Raw genomic sequence first — 18,088 nt, 5'->3', positions numbered from 1 at the left:
ACAGCCAGCATGAATTTACAAATGACAAATTTTATCTGATGAACTTAATAGTTTCTAAAAGTATTTTCCCTTTACAAGCTTCCTCATGACACTTATACACTACAATTAGTAACTTATCCTCTCCTCCTTTGTCAGATACCATGTTAAAACCAGCTGATATAGGAAAAAAAAGGTCAGGGGAGAACATTATATTTTTGTTTAGAAAGAAAAATGGAAAAGACGAACAAAATTCAGCCAAGGCTAGATGAAATTGAGAAAAATGGTCCAGCCAGGAAGGAGAGGCAAAAAGCACAAGAGAAATCTTTGTTGTTCCTTTTCTCCTCTGAAAAGCATTAAAAGCAAACAACCTTCCATTGAAAGTTTCCCTATCAGAAAAGTGAAAGGCTGCAGTAATTAAGGCTGGATTTTGGTTCCTGTGTTGGGAACCCAGAGTTCAGACATTTTCCAGCTCCACTGTTTCTCCTGGGAATAAGTGCCCTGGAAGTTTGAATTTTCATCCCGGGGTGGCAGGATTCTCTGGGAGTTGGACTGGAATGAATACAGAAGCTGCCAAGTATGGAGGGGGGCTGGGCAGAAGGCCTGCCTCTGTACTCGAGCACTGGGTTTTAGTTTAAAAGGAAGCTCTCATCCCCAAACATTACCCATGTTCCCACCATGCCACCTCATGCAATGACCCCACCCATGGCCCTGCATACCACCCTATACCTGTCTGCCAACCTATGTCCACCACCTTTTCAAAAAAAAATCCTCTCATTCATAAAAACCCATTCATGGCATTTGCATTCCTTCAACGACATAATCCCTTATGAGCTCAAATATTGGAAATCATATTCCCACTTCAGAATCAATAACGACGTGGAACCATCAATCAAATTGGGAAATGATAGACACCTTACTGTGATAATGGAAGGTTGTGAAATCGGCCATGTAGCACTCACCTAGTATTGGTAGCCCTCAGGCTCATGTAAACTGAGTTAAATAGTGACAATTATATATTTTTAAAAACACTTCTGACACTTCTCTTCAAAGATTTAAAGGGCAGGAGTTGCAATTTCCTTCACAGCTTGACTGTTGTTTTTAACAGTTGCCTTTTAATAGTTCAAACGAACTTGGCGGTTAATGGGGGGAATTTTCCCATCCCGCCTGCCACAGGAATTGTAGGGGGCAGACCATGCAAAGGTCCACTGACCTTGGGTGGGATTTTCTGGTTTTGCGGGGAGCTCAGCTGGAAAATCCCGCCCAATGATTTTATGTACTTTTTACACACATGCCTATTTTAACGATCCCAAACTGCACCTGACTGCTCCCAAAGGTATCCTGAAACCATGTCCAAAAGGATATCCTACCTCTCCAAAGGACTCCAGAAAGTTTAGACCCACTTGTACCAGGTCTAATCTATACATATCGTGTTTCACACACCTGGGTCACCAAAATTAGACATGACTGGAGGCAGCTGCTTATTTATATGGGCTGCAGCCTCCATGAAACCTGCATGCACAAATCTCAACCCAGGCCCTTTCCCACCCCTGTGAAAATGGTAGATGCCATGTTTGGGGGTGGGACTTCTTGTCTACGGCCATTTCCTCCATTTTCACAGATCTTTGACTCTGGATTTCCATTACACCATCATTGTTATCCTAAAACTATAAAGAGAAATCCACCCAATGTGATCCAGTACCCCAACTGCACTTTGAATAATGTTTGTTAAATTACCGGAGACATGTTTCCCATTTGTTTGCCGTAACTAGGGGGCATAACTATAGGGTTCATGGTGGGAGATATAGGAAGGATGTCCGAGGTAAGTTTTTTACTCAGAGAGTGGTTGGGGTGTGGAATGGACTGCCTGCAGGGATAGTGGAGTCAGAAACTTTAGGAACATTTAAGAAGCTATTCGACAGGCACATGGAGTACTTCAGGATGATAGGGAGGAAATAGCTTGATTTGGGTTTCAGATAAAGCTCGGCACAACATCGTGGGCCGAAGGGCCTGTTCTGTGCTGTACTGTTCTATGTTCTATGTTCTATATCTCCATGGTTATCATCAACTACTCTCACCAGACATTTCCTTGAAATGACTGAATGAAGTCGGTTATTGCCCCCAGTGACTCAATTATTGCAATAATAACCAATTATTAATTTAGAAAAACTGAACAACATTTCTTGCATGTTGTCAGGATGTGTTACAATTATGAGAAGCCCTGTATCCCTACATTAAAATTGATGGCAGCCAATTCTTTGCTGGTACACTGTCTCAGATCTGATATCTGTTCCTTCTATTTAAGGTAGCTCTTTCTGTAGCAGCTGAATTCTGGGAACAGGGTGACTTGGAACGAACTGTATTAGAACAGCAACCTATAGTAAGTACTGATACAATGACTTAAAGCAAAATTAGAACATAATATCTTGAACCTAAAAATAACTGTACTTTTTTGTTGCAATGTATTTAACAGATCGTAATTCGATAAGTAACTTGAGAATAATGAGCGACAAATGTCAATTGATATAGTTTGAACTGCACACTGTTTCTGGGTATTTTGAAGTTTTACTTAGTCTCTTCATGACTCTTTTAGCCCATGATGGACAGAAACAAGGCTGCTGAACTTCCAAAACTTCAAGTTGGTTTCATTGACTTTGTGTGCACATTTGTATACAAGGTAAGAATATAAGAAGTAAAATATTTGAGGACTGCTTTGCCATATGATTACTGAAATGTTTGGAACATGTGAATTTAATTTATACGCAAGTGTGAAAATGCCCTCCAAGCAACAGGTTTTGTGACCTATTTCCCTTCTCCACCGGCCCCAGAGACATTGAATGTTAAGCTCCACATTAAGGCAAAAAATGTTCACATTTAAATGAATGCATAGTAAAAATGTAACTTCTATATGCAGAGGGTAGTTACTCTGTGAATTGTTATCTAAGAAGACAGTAGAAATGAAGGTATAGGTTTTAGAAGGGTGATGGAAAAGTATTATTGGAAAAGGCAGGGAATGTGGGAAATGGGGTTTGAAAAGATGTCTGAGATATTTGGGGCCAGTGTAATGAAATGACCTTCCCTGCACCTTTACAATTTATGAACATTTCCTGGGACTTGGGTGATAGAGGAAGAGAGAAGGGCAGTCAAAGATGTCCAGTGATGCATTATAGTACCATTATGGCCTCATGAAGCATTTGCTAAACGGAGTTAGGGAAATTTCCTATTTATTTCCTGAACTTGGCCCAAGTGCTTTGTTTTCCGTATATTTGTTTTGTCAGAAGTTAACATTACTAGTGATTGGGCATTGTGATGAATATGTTGTACCTTTTTAACAAATAGTATGATACTGATTGGTGTGATGATCTTTTCTGACTTTTTTGTGTACATGCATGTCTATTTTGACCACTCTGTCTTAAGTGGTAAGATTATCTTACTAGTTGCTTACCTAGTTTGACATTTACAAGCATACATCCCAAACTGCACTGTAACTACTTTTTAGTGCAGTAAACAGTTAAGCACAACTATTATAAACATTGACATTGCATTGTTAACCGAGACCCTTACTCCAGTTAACTGACAGATACAAAAGATTTGGACCAGGTTCTCTGATCTCGCTTGCAGCTGGGATTCTCTGGTCCTGCTGCAGTGTAGGTTTGGCTGAGTGCCAGATTCTCTGTTCACGCTGGCAGTGGTGGCGAGGCATGAACGACCAGAGAATTCCGGCCTTTATCTTTAAATCAAATCACGTCTTTATTAAGAAAATGTAAAAAAAACCTTAAATACTTATCACTGCTACAAGACTGATTCCTTTAAACTGTATCACAAATAAATGCCCCTATTCCCCGATAAATCTACTATAATATCTTGACAAATATAGATTTCAATGACCTATACTTATCTAATGCACCTGTAGGGGTATCTCTACCCACTCATGCTGGTCAGGCATGGAAAGGGACAGACTTCATCAAGTCTACAGCTTAAAGTTCCTGTCTTGCTTCTGTTCTTCTCTTCCAATTCTGTTCTTCAAAACTTCAATATTTACCATTTTGAGTCTGGCTGAAACATATACATTTCCAAACTAGGCACTGACCATAGGCATATCATTTAAATTGGTTTATTGCAGCTATCTGACCTGAGGGCAATTGTCCTCAGCTATCTTAGCACTCAAAGTCAGTCTTCTGGCTACATCTTGTATCTGGTTCCTGTCCATTTGCTCAATTAGAATGAGCTTATTATCAAGACTATGTTGTTTCTATCCTGCCGATTTGTCATGGTCAAACTTTCCCTTGAAAACAACCATTATCCAATATCTTGCTGACTTTATTAACCATCATAAAACCAAAAAACATTTGTCACAAGTAAACAGAGCAGTCCAAATACTCAGCCTAGGGTTAACATATTATTTTCTGAAGTTAGCCATACTCCCCATCAGGCCTTGGTGGTGACCTTTCTTTGCTTAGCCATTTTGAAGTAGACTAAAGCTTGCCAACTACACTATTAAGATTGAATATTAGAATTAATTTTTCATAATGAGGAGTGCTGCATATCCTGCAAAGCTTAATGGAAAAAAAGTCAAAGGAACTGTTTTGGGTATGGCACGGTAGCACAGTGGTTAGCACTGCTGCTTCACAGCTCCAGGGACCTGGGTTCGATTCCCAGCTTGGGTCACTGTCTGTGTGGAGTTTGCACATTCTCCTTGTGTCTGCGTGGGTTTCCTCCGGGTGCTCCGGTTTCCTCCCACAGTCCAAAGATGTGCGCGTTACGTTGATTGGCCGTGCTAAAATTGCCCCTTAGTGTCCTGAGATGCGTTGGTTAGAGGGATTAGCGGGTAAAATATGTAGGGATATGGGGGTAGGGCCTGGGTGGGATTGTGGTTGGTGCAGACTCAATGGGCCAAATGGCCTCTTTCTGCACTGTAGGGTTTCTATGATTCCATGATTCTATGTCGCCCAAGAAAATTTTTCTGGCGAGAAAATCCAAAATGGTATATTTGCTGAAGATTACTTTTTCACTGGTAAATGGGAATACATTTCCTCTAGCCTATAACATTTGACATTTTACATAACTTTTCTGGGTAGAATACTTTCACTGACAGCACTTCCCCTCCAAAGAAATGGTTTATTGCAATCCTTACTGACACAAAAGCCCAATTATTGTGACAAACCCATTGGTTCCGTTTCAGATAGATTGAATCACTACACAATAAATCAAAACTAAATTACAGATGGGAAGTCAGAGAGCCAGCACATATGGATAATCACAGACATATTATATTGTACCTCTTTCTCAATCAATTTGGGCGGCATGGTAGCACTGCTGCCTCACAAGCCAGGGACCTGGGTTCAGTTGCAGCCTTGGGCGACTGTTCTGTGTGGAGTTTACACATCTTCCCCATGTTTGTGTCAGTTTTCTCTGGGTGCTCCGGTTTCCTCCCACATTCCAAATATGTGCAGGTTAGGTTGAAAGGCCATGCTAAATTGACCCTTAGTGTCAGGGGATTAGCAGGGTAAATATGTGGGGTTATGGGAATAGGGCCTTGGTGTGAATGTTGTTGGTGCAGGCTCGATGGGCTGAATGGCCTCCTTCTGCATTGTAGGGATTTTATGATGCTATGATATGCTTATGATTAATTTGCATATAAGGCTCTGCTGACTGATGTTGTGGGAAAACCACCACTCGGAATCAGACTTAAAGATTCAACACGCAGTTTTATCGGACAAAGCTTTGGGAGAAGCGCTGGACTCTCCGCAGTGCACGCAGTCACCTTCTCAACTTTACAATGGCAGTTGAGCATCTTTTATACATTTTCAAATAATAGACAAGTATGGACATTAGCCATTAGCACATCGTTATACATAGAGTAGATACATTTATGCATTTATGTCTCCCATCAATGACTGATCTCGTTACCAAAACTCATTGTTTTGGTTCTGCTTTACCTCAAGCTAAGGTGCCTCAAGGTCTGATCTATTTCCTGCAGTAATTTAGACACTAACAGGTTTTAACTTGTTGTACAATGTCTGTGCCCAAGTCAGCACATCTTAATGTCTTTTCCCAGAGTCCATTTTGTGCCAGGTAACCATCTTGTATCTTTTAATTTTGAGTTTACTCCAACAACTGAGTAGGGGATTTACAAAATTTATAGCTTGCCAATATTATGATAATTTTTAAATTGTCTCTGAGGATGTTGCTGTGTTTTCCTGAACCAAAGAAATTAAAGAAAACACAAAATACTCTTCAATTCTTAAAAGGAAATGCTCATTGTAATAGATAATCTTGTATAGTGCCATTATGTAAATGTCTCAAGATGCTTCAGATTTGTTATAAAGCAAAATTATACCAAGCCACATAAGGCAATACTGGTCAGATGACTAAAAGCTTGGACAAAGAGGTAGGATTTAGAGGAGGAAAGAGGTAGGTGGATGCATAGATGTAAGGAGAATATTCTAGAATTTAGGGCCAAAGCAATAAAGTGTGACCACCAATGGTGGTGGGTAGCCCTGTAACTGGGGAGGCTCAGAAGGGCAGAATTATATGATGCAGTTATCTCAGGAGGTTGTAGGGCTGGAGGAAACTACAGAGATAGGGGGGGGAAGGGCCTGGAGGGATTTGAAAATGAAGGTGAGAATTTTAATTATTAAATCAAGGTGTTGTTTTACTGCTTAACCAGAAATAAATGTAGGTCAGGGAACATAGGGATGATAGGTGACTGGTACTAGGTGCAAGTTAGAACATTGGCAGCAGAGTTATGGGTGGCCTCAACTCTTCATTCAAAGAAAATAGTTGCTTGTTTTGGGAGATACTTTGTGGCATTTAGGATTGAGCTGATCACAATATTGCCTAACAGAGGGTGCTAAATAACAAACTGGCCCATCAGTTAAACTAATTTATACTGATTACAAGACTTTTACCCCCTTGCATTTACAATGTTTAAAATTGTCTCGTCTGGGATTTAAGGATTGCGGTATTGTCTCTTCTTGAAGCCATGCTTCAGATTGTCAGACTTCTGAAAGGCCTTTTGAAATGTACCCTTGATTAATAGTTCTGATTACCTGTGAAGATAAGCTTCTTTGAATCAGCCCAATGTTAAAAGCAATGGAGAAACCAGCTATGTCCTGTGCTCTTAGCTCCCTTGTTATTGTATCATTATCTTCCTTGTTACCATGTCACTATCAGGCCAGAGGCAAGCAAAGGAGTCAGAGTAATCTTCCTCCATTAAAAACTAATTTCAATAATGTATGGGCCAAGATTACAAGAACTATTTTGGTTTCTTGACTTTTGTAATTTTGAAATGATTTTAAGGTGCCAGTGGGAAGAAGTATAATTGTAAAGTATTCTTTATCGAGTTAGTGAGTGGAATGGGTGGTGTCAGATAATCAAAGATGCTGGCAATCAGAGGATTCCATTTGCCAATGGAATACAGCACAGGGATTTTCGTGCGGCTCAGGGTCAGGGACATGTCGAGTTAAGGCGTAGATAAACATGATATGTTTTCTCAGCTTAACTCTTGCAGTTTTAAGATGAATGGGACCACCCACCCCTCCCCGCTCCCAGCGCGGCTGTAAGTTAAATACTCAATTAACTAAAGATTGAACCTAGCATTTTGAATTTAACAGTCAGCTTTTCCAAGCTGTGTGGAACTTGGCAAAATGTGAGAATTCAACACAGCTTCTTCAGTGAAACGGACAGATTGGGAAGCCTTCCAAGAATGGAACTGAATAATTGCAGCCATGCCTAATTGAGCAGCTGCTGTTCATAATACTTCACCTGAGTGGTTTCACTGCTAGATGGATGGTTTCTAATCTCTTGGAAGTCAGATCATCTGTCTTGGACTTCACCCACCTTGATCTGCACTTCCCTGCTGTGATCCTTCACTACAGCGTGGGTGCAGCTAATGCAGGGCTACTTTGGACTTCTCAGGAACAAGATGAAGAAATGGACATGGAGATTCATCTTGAGGGAAGCGAGAGCTCCAACACAGCATCTACTGGCAGTCAATCAGCTCTCTCAACATGTCTGAGTGCCAGTGCATCATGGGACTCAGGCTTTCACAACAGATCATTGCTGACCCCTGCAGCTCTTAGCACAAGACCTCCTTCCCAATGGACCAGATAGAGATAGATTGCCAGAGGATGGTATTTGTCATGGGAGGTTTCTGCCCCCATTTTGTGCCTCTCCTGAAGTTTTCCACTCTAGGAGGAGAAAGAAAAAGCTGTGAATGTGCAAAATGAATTATGCAGAGAGATGGAAGGATGAAAATGTGCAGAAGATGACAAAGACATCAGTGTGAAATAGTGCAAAGATAAGGGTGATTGTAAGGAGTTAAGATGCGTTGCAGTAGGAATAGTAAAGAGACCATGTACCCCTTGGCAGACAAGTGTTCAAATGAGGTAGAGAAACAAGGGGATCTGGGGATACAGATGCACAAATCACCAAAGTAGCGTGCGGGTTACTAGGCCATAAATAAAGCCCAGGGTTAATTTAAATGTTAAAAAGTTATGTTAAACTTGTATACAATCATGATTAGACCCTGCTAAGAATACTGTGAACAGGACTGGTCTTCAAATTCTAAAACAAATGCAGCAGCCTCCTTACTTTTCCCACCAACATGCACCACTTCACATGTATCTATATTGAGAAGATCTGATTGTTGTCAATATGCCTTTGCACTAACAATAATATTTCTGTTCTATTAGGAATTCACCAGATTTCATTCTGAAATTCAGCCTATGCTCAGTGGCATTCTTAACAACAGAAAGGAGTGGAAAGCACTGGCTGATGAACATGAGGCAAAAGTGAAAGCAATTGAGGAAGAGAAGCAGAAAAAGGAGGAAGAACTTGCAGCAAAACAAGGTTAGACATCTGAGGATGAAAGTAGAAGGATACGTCTAATAAAAACAGGGCGGGAGGAGGTTTGAGTTTGAGAGCTGTCCAGGATGGAATTCTAGGAGGAGAACTCAGGTGGGGGTGGGGATGGGGACTCACCTGTCTTTGCTTAAAATGTACATTTTAAACTAGCAGTAGATCCCTGATGAATTATTATACAGCCTTACTAGGTCATTATTCGCCATTTCTGGGGTGTTACTGCTGCATATCTGTCAAGTGAGACCACTCAAAAATTCATCCTATGACAGGTTAAAGATATAAGTAAATTAAAAATAAGAAACAATCAAGATATTTAGACTCCTGCCAAGAGCTGATGTACCCATATATAAATTTCTGCTTGGAGTAATTTATAGACTATGATTTAAAACATTATGCAGCATGGTGACACAGTGGTTAGTTAGCATGGCTGTCACACACCGCCAGGGACCCAGGTTTGATTCCAGCCTTGGATGACTGTTTCCCCATGTCTGCGTGGGTTTCCTCCCTGTGCTCCAGTTTCTTCTGACAGTCCAAAGATGTGCTGGTTATGCTATGCTAAATTGCCCCTCATTGTCCAAAGATGTGCAGGTTAGGCAAATTGGCCATGCTAAACTGTCCCTTATTATCCAAAGATGTGCAGGTTAGGTGGATTGGCCATGCTAAATTGCCCCTTAGTGTCCCAAAATGTGTAAGTTAGGGGGATAGGGCTGGGGTGGAATGCTCTGTCGGAGAGTCAGTACAGACTCAATGGGCCAAATGGCTTCCTTCTGTATTGTAGTGATTCTGTGAATCTATGATAATATGAATTAGATCAATAGTTTTATAATCAAACCTGACTTCATTTAATGTGCATTTTCTTTCTCCTTTCAAATTGCAGCTAATGACGTTTCACAAAAAGCGCAAGGTTCTCAGTCTAAGACATGTTTGCTCTTATAAACTACAGCAAGAAGAAATCGATAACAATTTTGGAATCGTCACTGGCATTGTAATACAGACGTGGAGAAAAATAGGCAACTTTTCAAAGTTAATTGCATCTTTAAAATTGAGGTCAGAAAAGCAAGCATGTCAGTTAAATTAAACCCTTTAAGCTTCCTTAGTTACAAGAGCCTCATGTTACATATTAGAAAAAAAAGTTTGAAATATCAGGTTAACATCCACTGTGAAGAATTTATTATTTCACCTTATGAATTATTGTATAAAATTAAATGTGAGAAAGAAAATAAAAACCTGTTTTAGAAATGGATAAATAAATTATTTTGATCTTATATTGAGGGCGTTAGAATATGCAGCAATGTGAGATGAAATTTGGAGCTTCAGTCTATAGTTGCATTGATACAATCAGTGTTCAATTAGTCCTTGCATTACTGTGTTTACAAATGAGAGTGAAGGTCCAATCTTTCTTCAATGATCCTGGTTAAAAATGAGCACCTTAGTCCAGGTGAGGCTTGAAGTTATTGCTGCAGTGAAATATTTGGAACAGAGGTAAACGAAAGGAAAAAAAAGCGAGAGATAGTGGAAGGCAACACGATGGCACAGTGGTTAGTACTGCTGCCTCACAGCTCCAGGGACCTGGGTTTGATTCCTGACTTGGGTCACCGTCTGTGGGAAGTTTGCACGTCCTGTGTGGGTTTCCTCTGGGTGCCCTGGTTTCCTCCCACACTCCAAAGACGTGCGGGTTAGGTGCATTGGCCATGCTAAATTGCCCCTTAGTATCCCGGGATGTGTAGGTTAGCGGGATTAGCGGGCTAAATATGTGGGGTTACAGGGATAGGACTTGGGTAGGATTGTTGTTGGTGCAGACTCGATGGGGTCAATGGCCTATTTCTGCACTGTAGGGTTTTTATGAATTCTATGAAAAAAAAGTAAGTAGTACAGAACCGTCTTCTGCCCTGCAACATAGTATATAGCACCTTGCCCAATACCAATGGTGGTTATGTCTCACTAGGACAGGAGAAAAGAGTGTCGTGGGGACACAAATTTGCAAAATCTATCATCTATAGTGCAGACCAACTGCAATGAAGTCAGCCATCTGGGCTTGGCAGAGGAGTAGGATGCTACTGTTGAGGATTCTATGACTGAAATATGAAATAATGAAAGACTGTGTGACTTGGATTAAAAATATATTAATTTCGCTCAGTTGGAGTGTTTTATTGTGCATGAAGCAGAATTTCCATGGGGGTTCTTCAATCATCGACTGCAGTTCTTTTGATAGATCCTTGCACACCAGTGCTCTGTGCCTCATCCTGTGCTTTTTTATCAACATCATAAGCTACATTTGTGTTGTGTGCTTAAATTTATTGGTTTGTTCCAGGTTGGCGGCAGGGAGAGTGGTGAATGGTTGCTGCATAGTGTTCTTTGCAAGCTGCTGGCTGTTCACCGGATTCTCCTCATTCTGGAGGAAGCACTACGGGGCCAAGTTACATGCAGAGATCTAAATCACTCCCTAAGTGGTTCAGGGATGGTGCTGAACACACCTGTGTTGTTAAATGTGCTCAATTCTCCAGTTTAAGTTAATCTGAGTAACTATTCAGATCTGACATCTGATAGAAAAAATGTTATGCTCCACTGTTAATTCACAATCAATTAATGCAAATTATCCAATAATCTGAATTTTGAGCATTTTAATTATGCAAGTTTTTGAATCCTCTAATCTTTGGATAAAAAGTTGCCCTTCTACTAATTTATCTTCATGGTATCTTCATTTTTAAATTGACCAGAACTGGAGCATCCTGATCATGCATTTTCCTTGAAAAATCCCACAGGAAAATTTATTTCCTGTGAACTGGTGTATTTATCTTGTGTATGTATATTATTGCTCTGTTGTGAAGTTTATTTTAACCCCCATGTTACATATGTTTGGACAAACATAACCAACAGTTGTCTTTGTTCTCTCTTGTTCAGAGTACCAAAGGTCAAGGATCAAATGAGACACCAAGGGCAGAATTTTCCTATCCCGCCCGCCACGGGAATCGTAGTGGGTGGGACAGAAATTTTGGTGGAACATGCAATGGTCCATTGAGCTCGGGCGGGAATTTCCAGTCTTGGGGCGCGTGCAACTGGAAAATCTTGCCCAAATTGTTTTCTAATTTGTCATACTGACATGTTAGTTCATACCAGAAAGAAAGTCATTGTAGCTTCTTGTGAAACCCTTTTCTGATGAATATAACTCAAGATGGCAGGATTGACCAAATCCATTTTTGTCTTGTGACAGTAAGGAGGTTCTTAAGGCATCTATTTTCTACATGTTATAGATCATGTAGTTCACTCGAGTATCCTTGCAGCATGGGCTGTTCTATATGCTTTCCATCAAATCTATCACTGAACATAGTATCATATTTGTGTTGTTTTCAATCCTAGTACTAAAGAATTTCTTATCAACTCCCCAGATCGTGTAGCTTGTGGATGCTAATATTGTTTGATAAGTAGGGGGGGGGGATGTTGGTGGTGGGGTGGCTTGTCTGTGGCATAAATGCGGGCATGGACCTGTTGGGTCAAATGGCCTATTTCAGTGCTGTAAATTTTTGTCATAATATTTACTGACTTAATCTGTCAGTAAACAAAATTTGTGTTCTTTTTCAGGTTATGTCAAAGATCTAGGGGGTGATTCTCCCAAATAAATTCTAAGTATCGAATTCACGTAAAAACTGGAGTAAATCCCACTGTTTTATTCAGTGGGAGTTTCAAAATGAATCTCCCACATTCTGTGCACCCCACCAGATGCCCCACCCCCATTAGGCCCTGTCCCTTGGCACTGCCAAGATGCCCCTTGGGCATTGCCACTTTGTCCATTGGGCAGTGCCAGGAGGCCAGTACACTATGAGATCGGAGCGCCCTTGTGCTACAGTGCCTGAGCTCTCTGCAGTCAGGTTCACCAGTGTGTTTAGGCCTGACCTCCCCCCCCCCCCCCCCCCCCCCCCATCACCCCCCTGCCCCCCACCTTAGTACTAGTGTGCAACTTACCACTTTCTAAAACGTGACTGAGTGTGGGCTGATTGCCGTCCAGAGCATGTCTGCCAGACTGGCGTGGATCGCTCCGGTATTTTTGCCGTCATGGCACTTTAGCTTTTTTGGGGGACAATTCTGCCCATAACCTCCCTGCCACTATCATGGGAGCGTAAGGAAATCTTGCAGCAAGAGTAGAGACCAGGTGTAATATTTCTCCTTTTCTTCCTTCTCTGTATTGTGATGTATTGAACATCCCTGGGCAAACAAGGGGAATATTGGCTCCATAGTTTATTGATTAAATTGAAAGTATTTGAAAAGAATACCTTCCCTGTAGTGTTGTTCTGATGCATTTCTAATTCTCATGAAACTAATGGTGATGGTATTGGTGTAAAGAACTTTGACCCATTAGGATTTCATATTTATATTCCAATGAAAATCTCTAAAAATATTGATTAATGTTCTGCTCATTGTGGTAATTTAAAACTTAATATATGAATTAATACAACAAATGTGATTAATGTACATTCAGATTTGGATTTGTTTCTTTCTGTGGTAATAAATACAATTTAGACTTATAAGTTGTGGGCTATTTATTGGTTTATATGAGCTCGAACTCGTTTTGGAGATTGTCAACCTCTTTGAGAAGGTAAGATTGAGCTGTGCCATATCTGTTAAAGGTGCAGTTAGACGGAACTTGTATTGTTGTCGCCGTCTTCATCAGTCCTTTGAAATGATGATGACTTTGGCCAGGCCTCAGAGTTTGTGTAACCCTTGGCCGAACTTGCAGGCCAGCCCTGGAACCACAGGTCATTGTGCAGAGAGGGCAAGAGCTGTCCTGCAGCATGGGCGTTCTCAAGCCCAGTTTCTCTTCTCTCTCCTTCTGCTTTTGTTGTTTCTCTGCAGCAGACTCTGGGGATTTTGCCCCCTCCATCCCCACCCCTCCCTCAGTGGCGTGTTTCCTGGTGACAGGAGCAGCTCGTCATTGTCCGCCAGCAGAATCTTTTCCAGTCCCGCCGAAGTCAATGGCCATTTAAGTTGCTCGCCAGTCATGCTGCTGGGGAACCGGCTGTGGGAGGTCACCCTCAATGGGAGTAGAAGATCCCACTAATGGGAAGGGCTGGAAAATCCTGGCCAGAGTTTATGTGGTCAGTTTTGGAATGTGTTGCATCTTGCTGGATGAGGCGATGCCACACGGCAAGATTTGCGGGAAGGTCCGCCCATGCGCCAATGTCAGTTTGTCCCCTTTTCGACGAATCCTTCAGAGTGTCTTTAAAATCTTATTTCAGTCTTCCTTGAGGTCAGATTCCATCCTTAATTGGTGAATAGTGGATTTGCTTCAGTAGCCTATTGATTGGCATACGGACCATGAGATCATCGACTTTTCAATATTTTAAGAGTTTAATGGGCATCTTTACTCCAGTGTTGTAAGTATGCCCCCCCCCCACCCCGCCTACACCACCCCCCTCCACCCCCAGACCCCCAGAGCCAGGATTTGCAAATGCTTCAACGCTGACCTCATTGTAAACTGTAGGGTCAGCTTATTTAAATATCCATTGGTAATTAGTCCTACGCAAATAATAAAGTGCTTCATGTGGTTTGGAATTAGGAGCATAGCCTTCAGAAAACCAAAACAGTTGAAGATTGCAGCAGAAAGTTGGCAGAGCAGCAGGCAAGCTTGGAAGTATTTAGCACAGAGTGCGTGTCACAGTGCTGGGATTCATGGCTAAGTTCATGCACTTTTAGATACTCTGGGAAGCAGGATGTGAAGATGGAAGAGATTAGTTCATTATCACTTTGCGTGCCTCTTATTAATGAAGATGTTCGTGTGTATTGTGTTTTGTTGCACAATTTAATTCCTTGCTGATTTATTCAAACAGATGATTAAGCCTTGCATCATCATATAGGGACAATGAAGTCTGATGTAATCTGAGTGTAAACTTCACTTTTGGAGTGAATGTTAAGCAGGCAATTGCAGATTAGCCACATTGCTGGTTTTCAGTTTGCACTGTAAGACCCTTCATGGATGCCATCCTGGATTTAGGGGCAGCGAGCATGACCATAAACTGTACAACCAGACGACCACATCTGATATATTTTTCAGCACAGAAGTGTGTCAGCTAACTAATGGATGTATGTTTGAAAGTATTGTGATTAATGCTGTGTGGATCTTCTATAGCTGCTTCAAATTTGGAGAGGCGCAAAAGTTGAGTGTGGTTGTATTGTTTGTAGTCACTGCATAGTTTTTCAGGAAAAATATCCCCACTGACGTGCTCCTATTTCCTCTTTGATGAAGTGCAGTCCTCTCATGCAGATCTTCTTATTAAGCTCTTCAAAGCTTAAGGTCTTCTCCTTATTAAGCACAACCTGCAAATTCTTCAGCAAACAAAAGGTGCATTGGCAATTCCATACCTGAGCCTTTGAACCTCATATTGTGGGTTTGGATAGATATGCCCTGATTGTCTCTCAGTTGCTCAGATGCTTAGATGCAAATCCAGCTTTAGGTAAATGAAAATCTCCTCCCCTTTTCCCTGGCTCTGGTCATCGATACTCAAAGTGCATATCTAACTGCCTCTTGGAATCATTCGGGTCTCGGCTATCACTACCCTTGCTCTATGAGAAAGGGTCTTCCTGATGTCCTTCCTGTAGCTTTTGCCCCAAACCTTAAATCTGTGTTTTCGAGTCCTTGTGCCATCAACTAATGGAAACAGCTTTTCTTTGTTTGCCTTATCTAAAGCTGTCATAATCTTGTACAAATCTCTCTTTAATCGCCTTTACTCCATGAATAACAACTCCAGCTGTTCCATCCTTACCTTGAAATTAAATTCCCTCATCCTTAGAACTATTCTGGTAAATCTCCACTGCACCTTCTCAAGGACAGTCACATACTTCCGAAAATGTGGTGACTGGAACAGGACATGATACTTCAGTCGTGGCTGAAGGTCCAGCATAATTTCCCTGCTTTTTTTAAAAAATCATCTGTGGGACATGAGTGCCAACATTTATTGCCCATTCCTAGTTGCCCTTGAGAAGGTGGTGGTGAGCTGTCTTCTTGAATCGCTGCAGTCTCCACATACTGTGGGTTGACCCACAAGGTGGTGACTGGAACAGGACATGATACTCCAGTCGTGGCTGAAGCAGAACTTAAAAGCAGAAGCAGAACCATTTGAGAGTGAATTCCAGGATTTTGACCCAATGACTGTGGAGGAATGGCGATATATTTCCAAGTCAGGACGATGAGTGGCTTGGAGGGGAACTTGCAGGTGGTGGTGTTCCCCTGTATCTGCTGTCCTTGTCTTTCTAGATGGATGTGGTCGGGGTTTTGGAAGGTGCTGTCTAAGGATCTTTGGTGAATTGTTGCAGTGCTTCGTGTAGATAGTACACACTGCTGCTACTGAGCGTTGATGATGGAAGGAGTGGATGTTTGTGCTTTTGTAATCAATGCCTCTATTATTGAAGAGCAAGATTTTGTATGGTTTGTTTTGTGTATTTGGAGAATGATACTCCGGAACATTCGATAAACTTCATTGTGGTGTGTTCTCTCTCATACCTGCTGCTTCTCTGTTTCCTGCTTAGATCGCATTGTACCACTTCCTTGCATACATTACTACAGCAGGGCTCTACAGTAAGCCAGAGGGGATAAATGTATAACACTTTCCTAATTACCCTCTCAATGTGTTCTGCCACCTTCAAAACTCTATGCTCATGGATACCTAGACTCCCCTTTAGAGGTTATATTGCCTCCCCCTCCCGTTTCCCCAAAACATATAATCTCGCAGTTCACTATGTTAAATTCCGTCTGCCCATTCTTCTAGTTGTGGTCGTTGATTGGTATTATTGGGTGAAATTTTCCTTTCTCGAGATTCAGTGCGATTGCGGGCGGGGAAAGTTATTGAGATTCCCGCCGGGTGGTAAGACTGTTTAATCCGCACAATCTTCCATTTTTCAACTCATCAATCATGCATTGGTGAGGGGGGTCATCAAATCTCAGGGTGGGTCGGACAGGGATTCGTCTGTCCCGCCCTTACCTCATGGGGCTGACACTGTATTTAAATGGCATCCACACGGACATTCACTCTGGTCTGGTGTATTGTTTCATTCTGTTCTCAATGGCACCCAAACCTTATGAATTATAATTCAGCAAGGCCTCCTTAGGGTTCTCTTCCAGACAATGCAGACAAAGGTCTTCTTTCCTTGAGATGGAAGCTGGAGGTCTTCCCATGTGACCATACTGGTTTGGGTGGCGGTCATTAGGAAGGTCTGCACCTGTGTCTGAGAGAAATAGGACTACCCTGCAGTGCAGGAAAAAAAAGAACGGTCAGACATGCTGTGCTGGGGTAAGTGAAACACTCATTCCAAACTCACATTTTCATAAGGACATCGTGCAGGGTTAAAGTCCACAGGGATGTCACACACAACCAGCAGGTGGGACATCAACACTGCGTCGCCACTTTAAGATCACCGCCTCATGTAAGTATTTCACAAAAGGCATCTTAATCCCTGACTGGGGAGGGCTCAGTAAAACAACAGGCGTGCATGCTTTTGAACTGCTCTTTCATCCATAGTGCTCATACTCAACCCACCTGTGTTAATACAGCCCAAGATTTCCCACAACAGAAGGGAGAGCAGGCAGACTGGAGGGGACATCCCCACGTTGAGGACACGCACCGTCCACAAGGAACAGATAGCAGAGTATGCTGGAAAGGATAGAGATCCTTCCTTGGCAGAAGGTGAGATTAATCTCCGCAAACCATTGAGAATCCGTCCAGTATACATCGGCCAATGTAGAATCATAGAATTCTACGGTGCAGAAGGAGGCCATTCATCCTATCGAGTCTGCACGCACCACAATCCCACCCAGGCCCTATCCCATAACCCCATGCATTTACTCTAGTTTGTCCCCCTGATACTAAGGGACAATTTACCTAACCCGCACATCTTTGGACAGACATGCAGACAATAACTGTGAGTGATCTATAATGTTGGAACCTGCTAGTCAATCACTAATTATCTCTCCTTCCATTCCAGCTTCCAGAAAGAAAAGGCAAAGGCCATCATCAAGCAAGCATCGCAACCATGGCCTCCAGGCTGGCTCAGATGAGTTTGCTGCACACTTACTGGAGATCTTCACTGGCACAGATACACACACTTCAGAGGGTCTTAGTTCTAGAGTAGGCTCAGGGTCACAATCTGGTGATCACCTCATGGAGACATGTCCACAGCTGACGAAGCCAAGACTCTGAGACTCAGAGGATTGCTGGAGACCAGGCCCTTGCTGTGTCCCAGTCTGATGATGAACGTCTCT

The 18,088-nt window shown here is 42.0% G+C and overlaps 1 protein-coding gene across 1 annotated transcript in view; it reads left to right on the top strand.

Moving 5' to 3' along the window:
- The window catches only part of pde6a (phosphodiesterase 6A, cGMP-specific, rod, alpha), a 53,853-nt gene extending 43,190 nt beyond the window's left edge, over positions 1 to 10,663 (top strand). Inside the window, exons 19-22 of the mRNA XM_078231094.1 lie at positions 2,282 to 2,356; positions 2,570 to 2,653; positions 8,673 to 8,829; positions 9,719 to 10,663. Coding sequence (XP_078087220.1) covers positions 2,282 to 2,356; positions 2,570 to 2,653; positions 8,673 to 8,829; positions 9,719 to 9,777 — 375 coding nt within the window. The 3' untranslated portion in view covers positions 9,778 to 10,663. The remainder of the gene's footprint in view (positions 1 to 2,281; positions 2,357 to 2,569; positions 2,654 to 8,672; positions 8,830 to 9,718) is intronic.
- The last annotated feature ends 7,425 nt before the right edge of the window (positions 10,664 to 18,088 follow it).

The sequence above is a fragment of the Mustelus asterias genome, chromosome 16 (assembly GCF_964213995.1).
Source record: "Mustelus asterias chromosome 16, sMusAst1.hap1.1, whole genome shotgun sequence".
Lineage (NCBI taxonomy): Eukaryota > Metazoa > Chordata > Chondrichthyes > Carcharhiniformes > Triakidae > Mustelus > Mustelus asterias.
The sequence above is the reverse complement of the archived record's forward strand: the minus strand, read 5'-3'. Positions and strand labels throughout refer to the sequence as shown.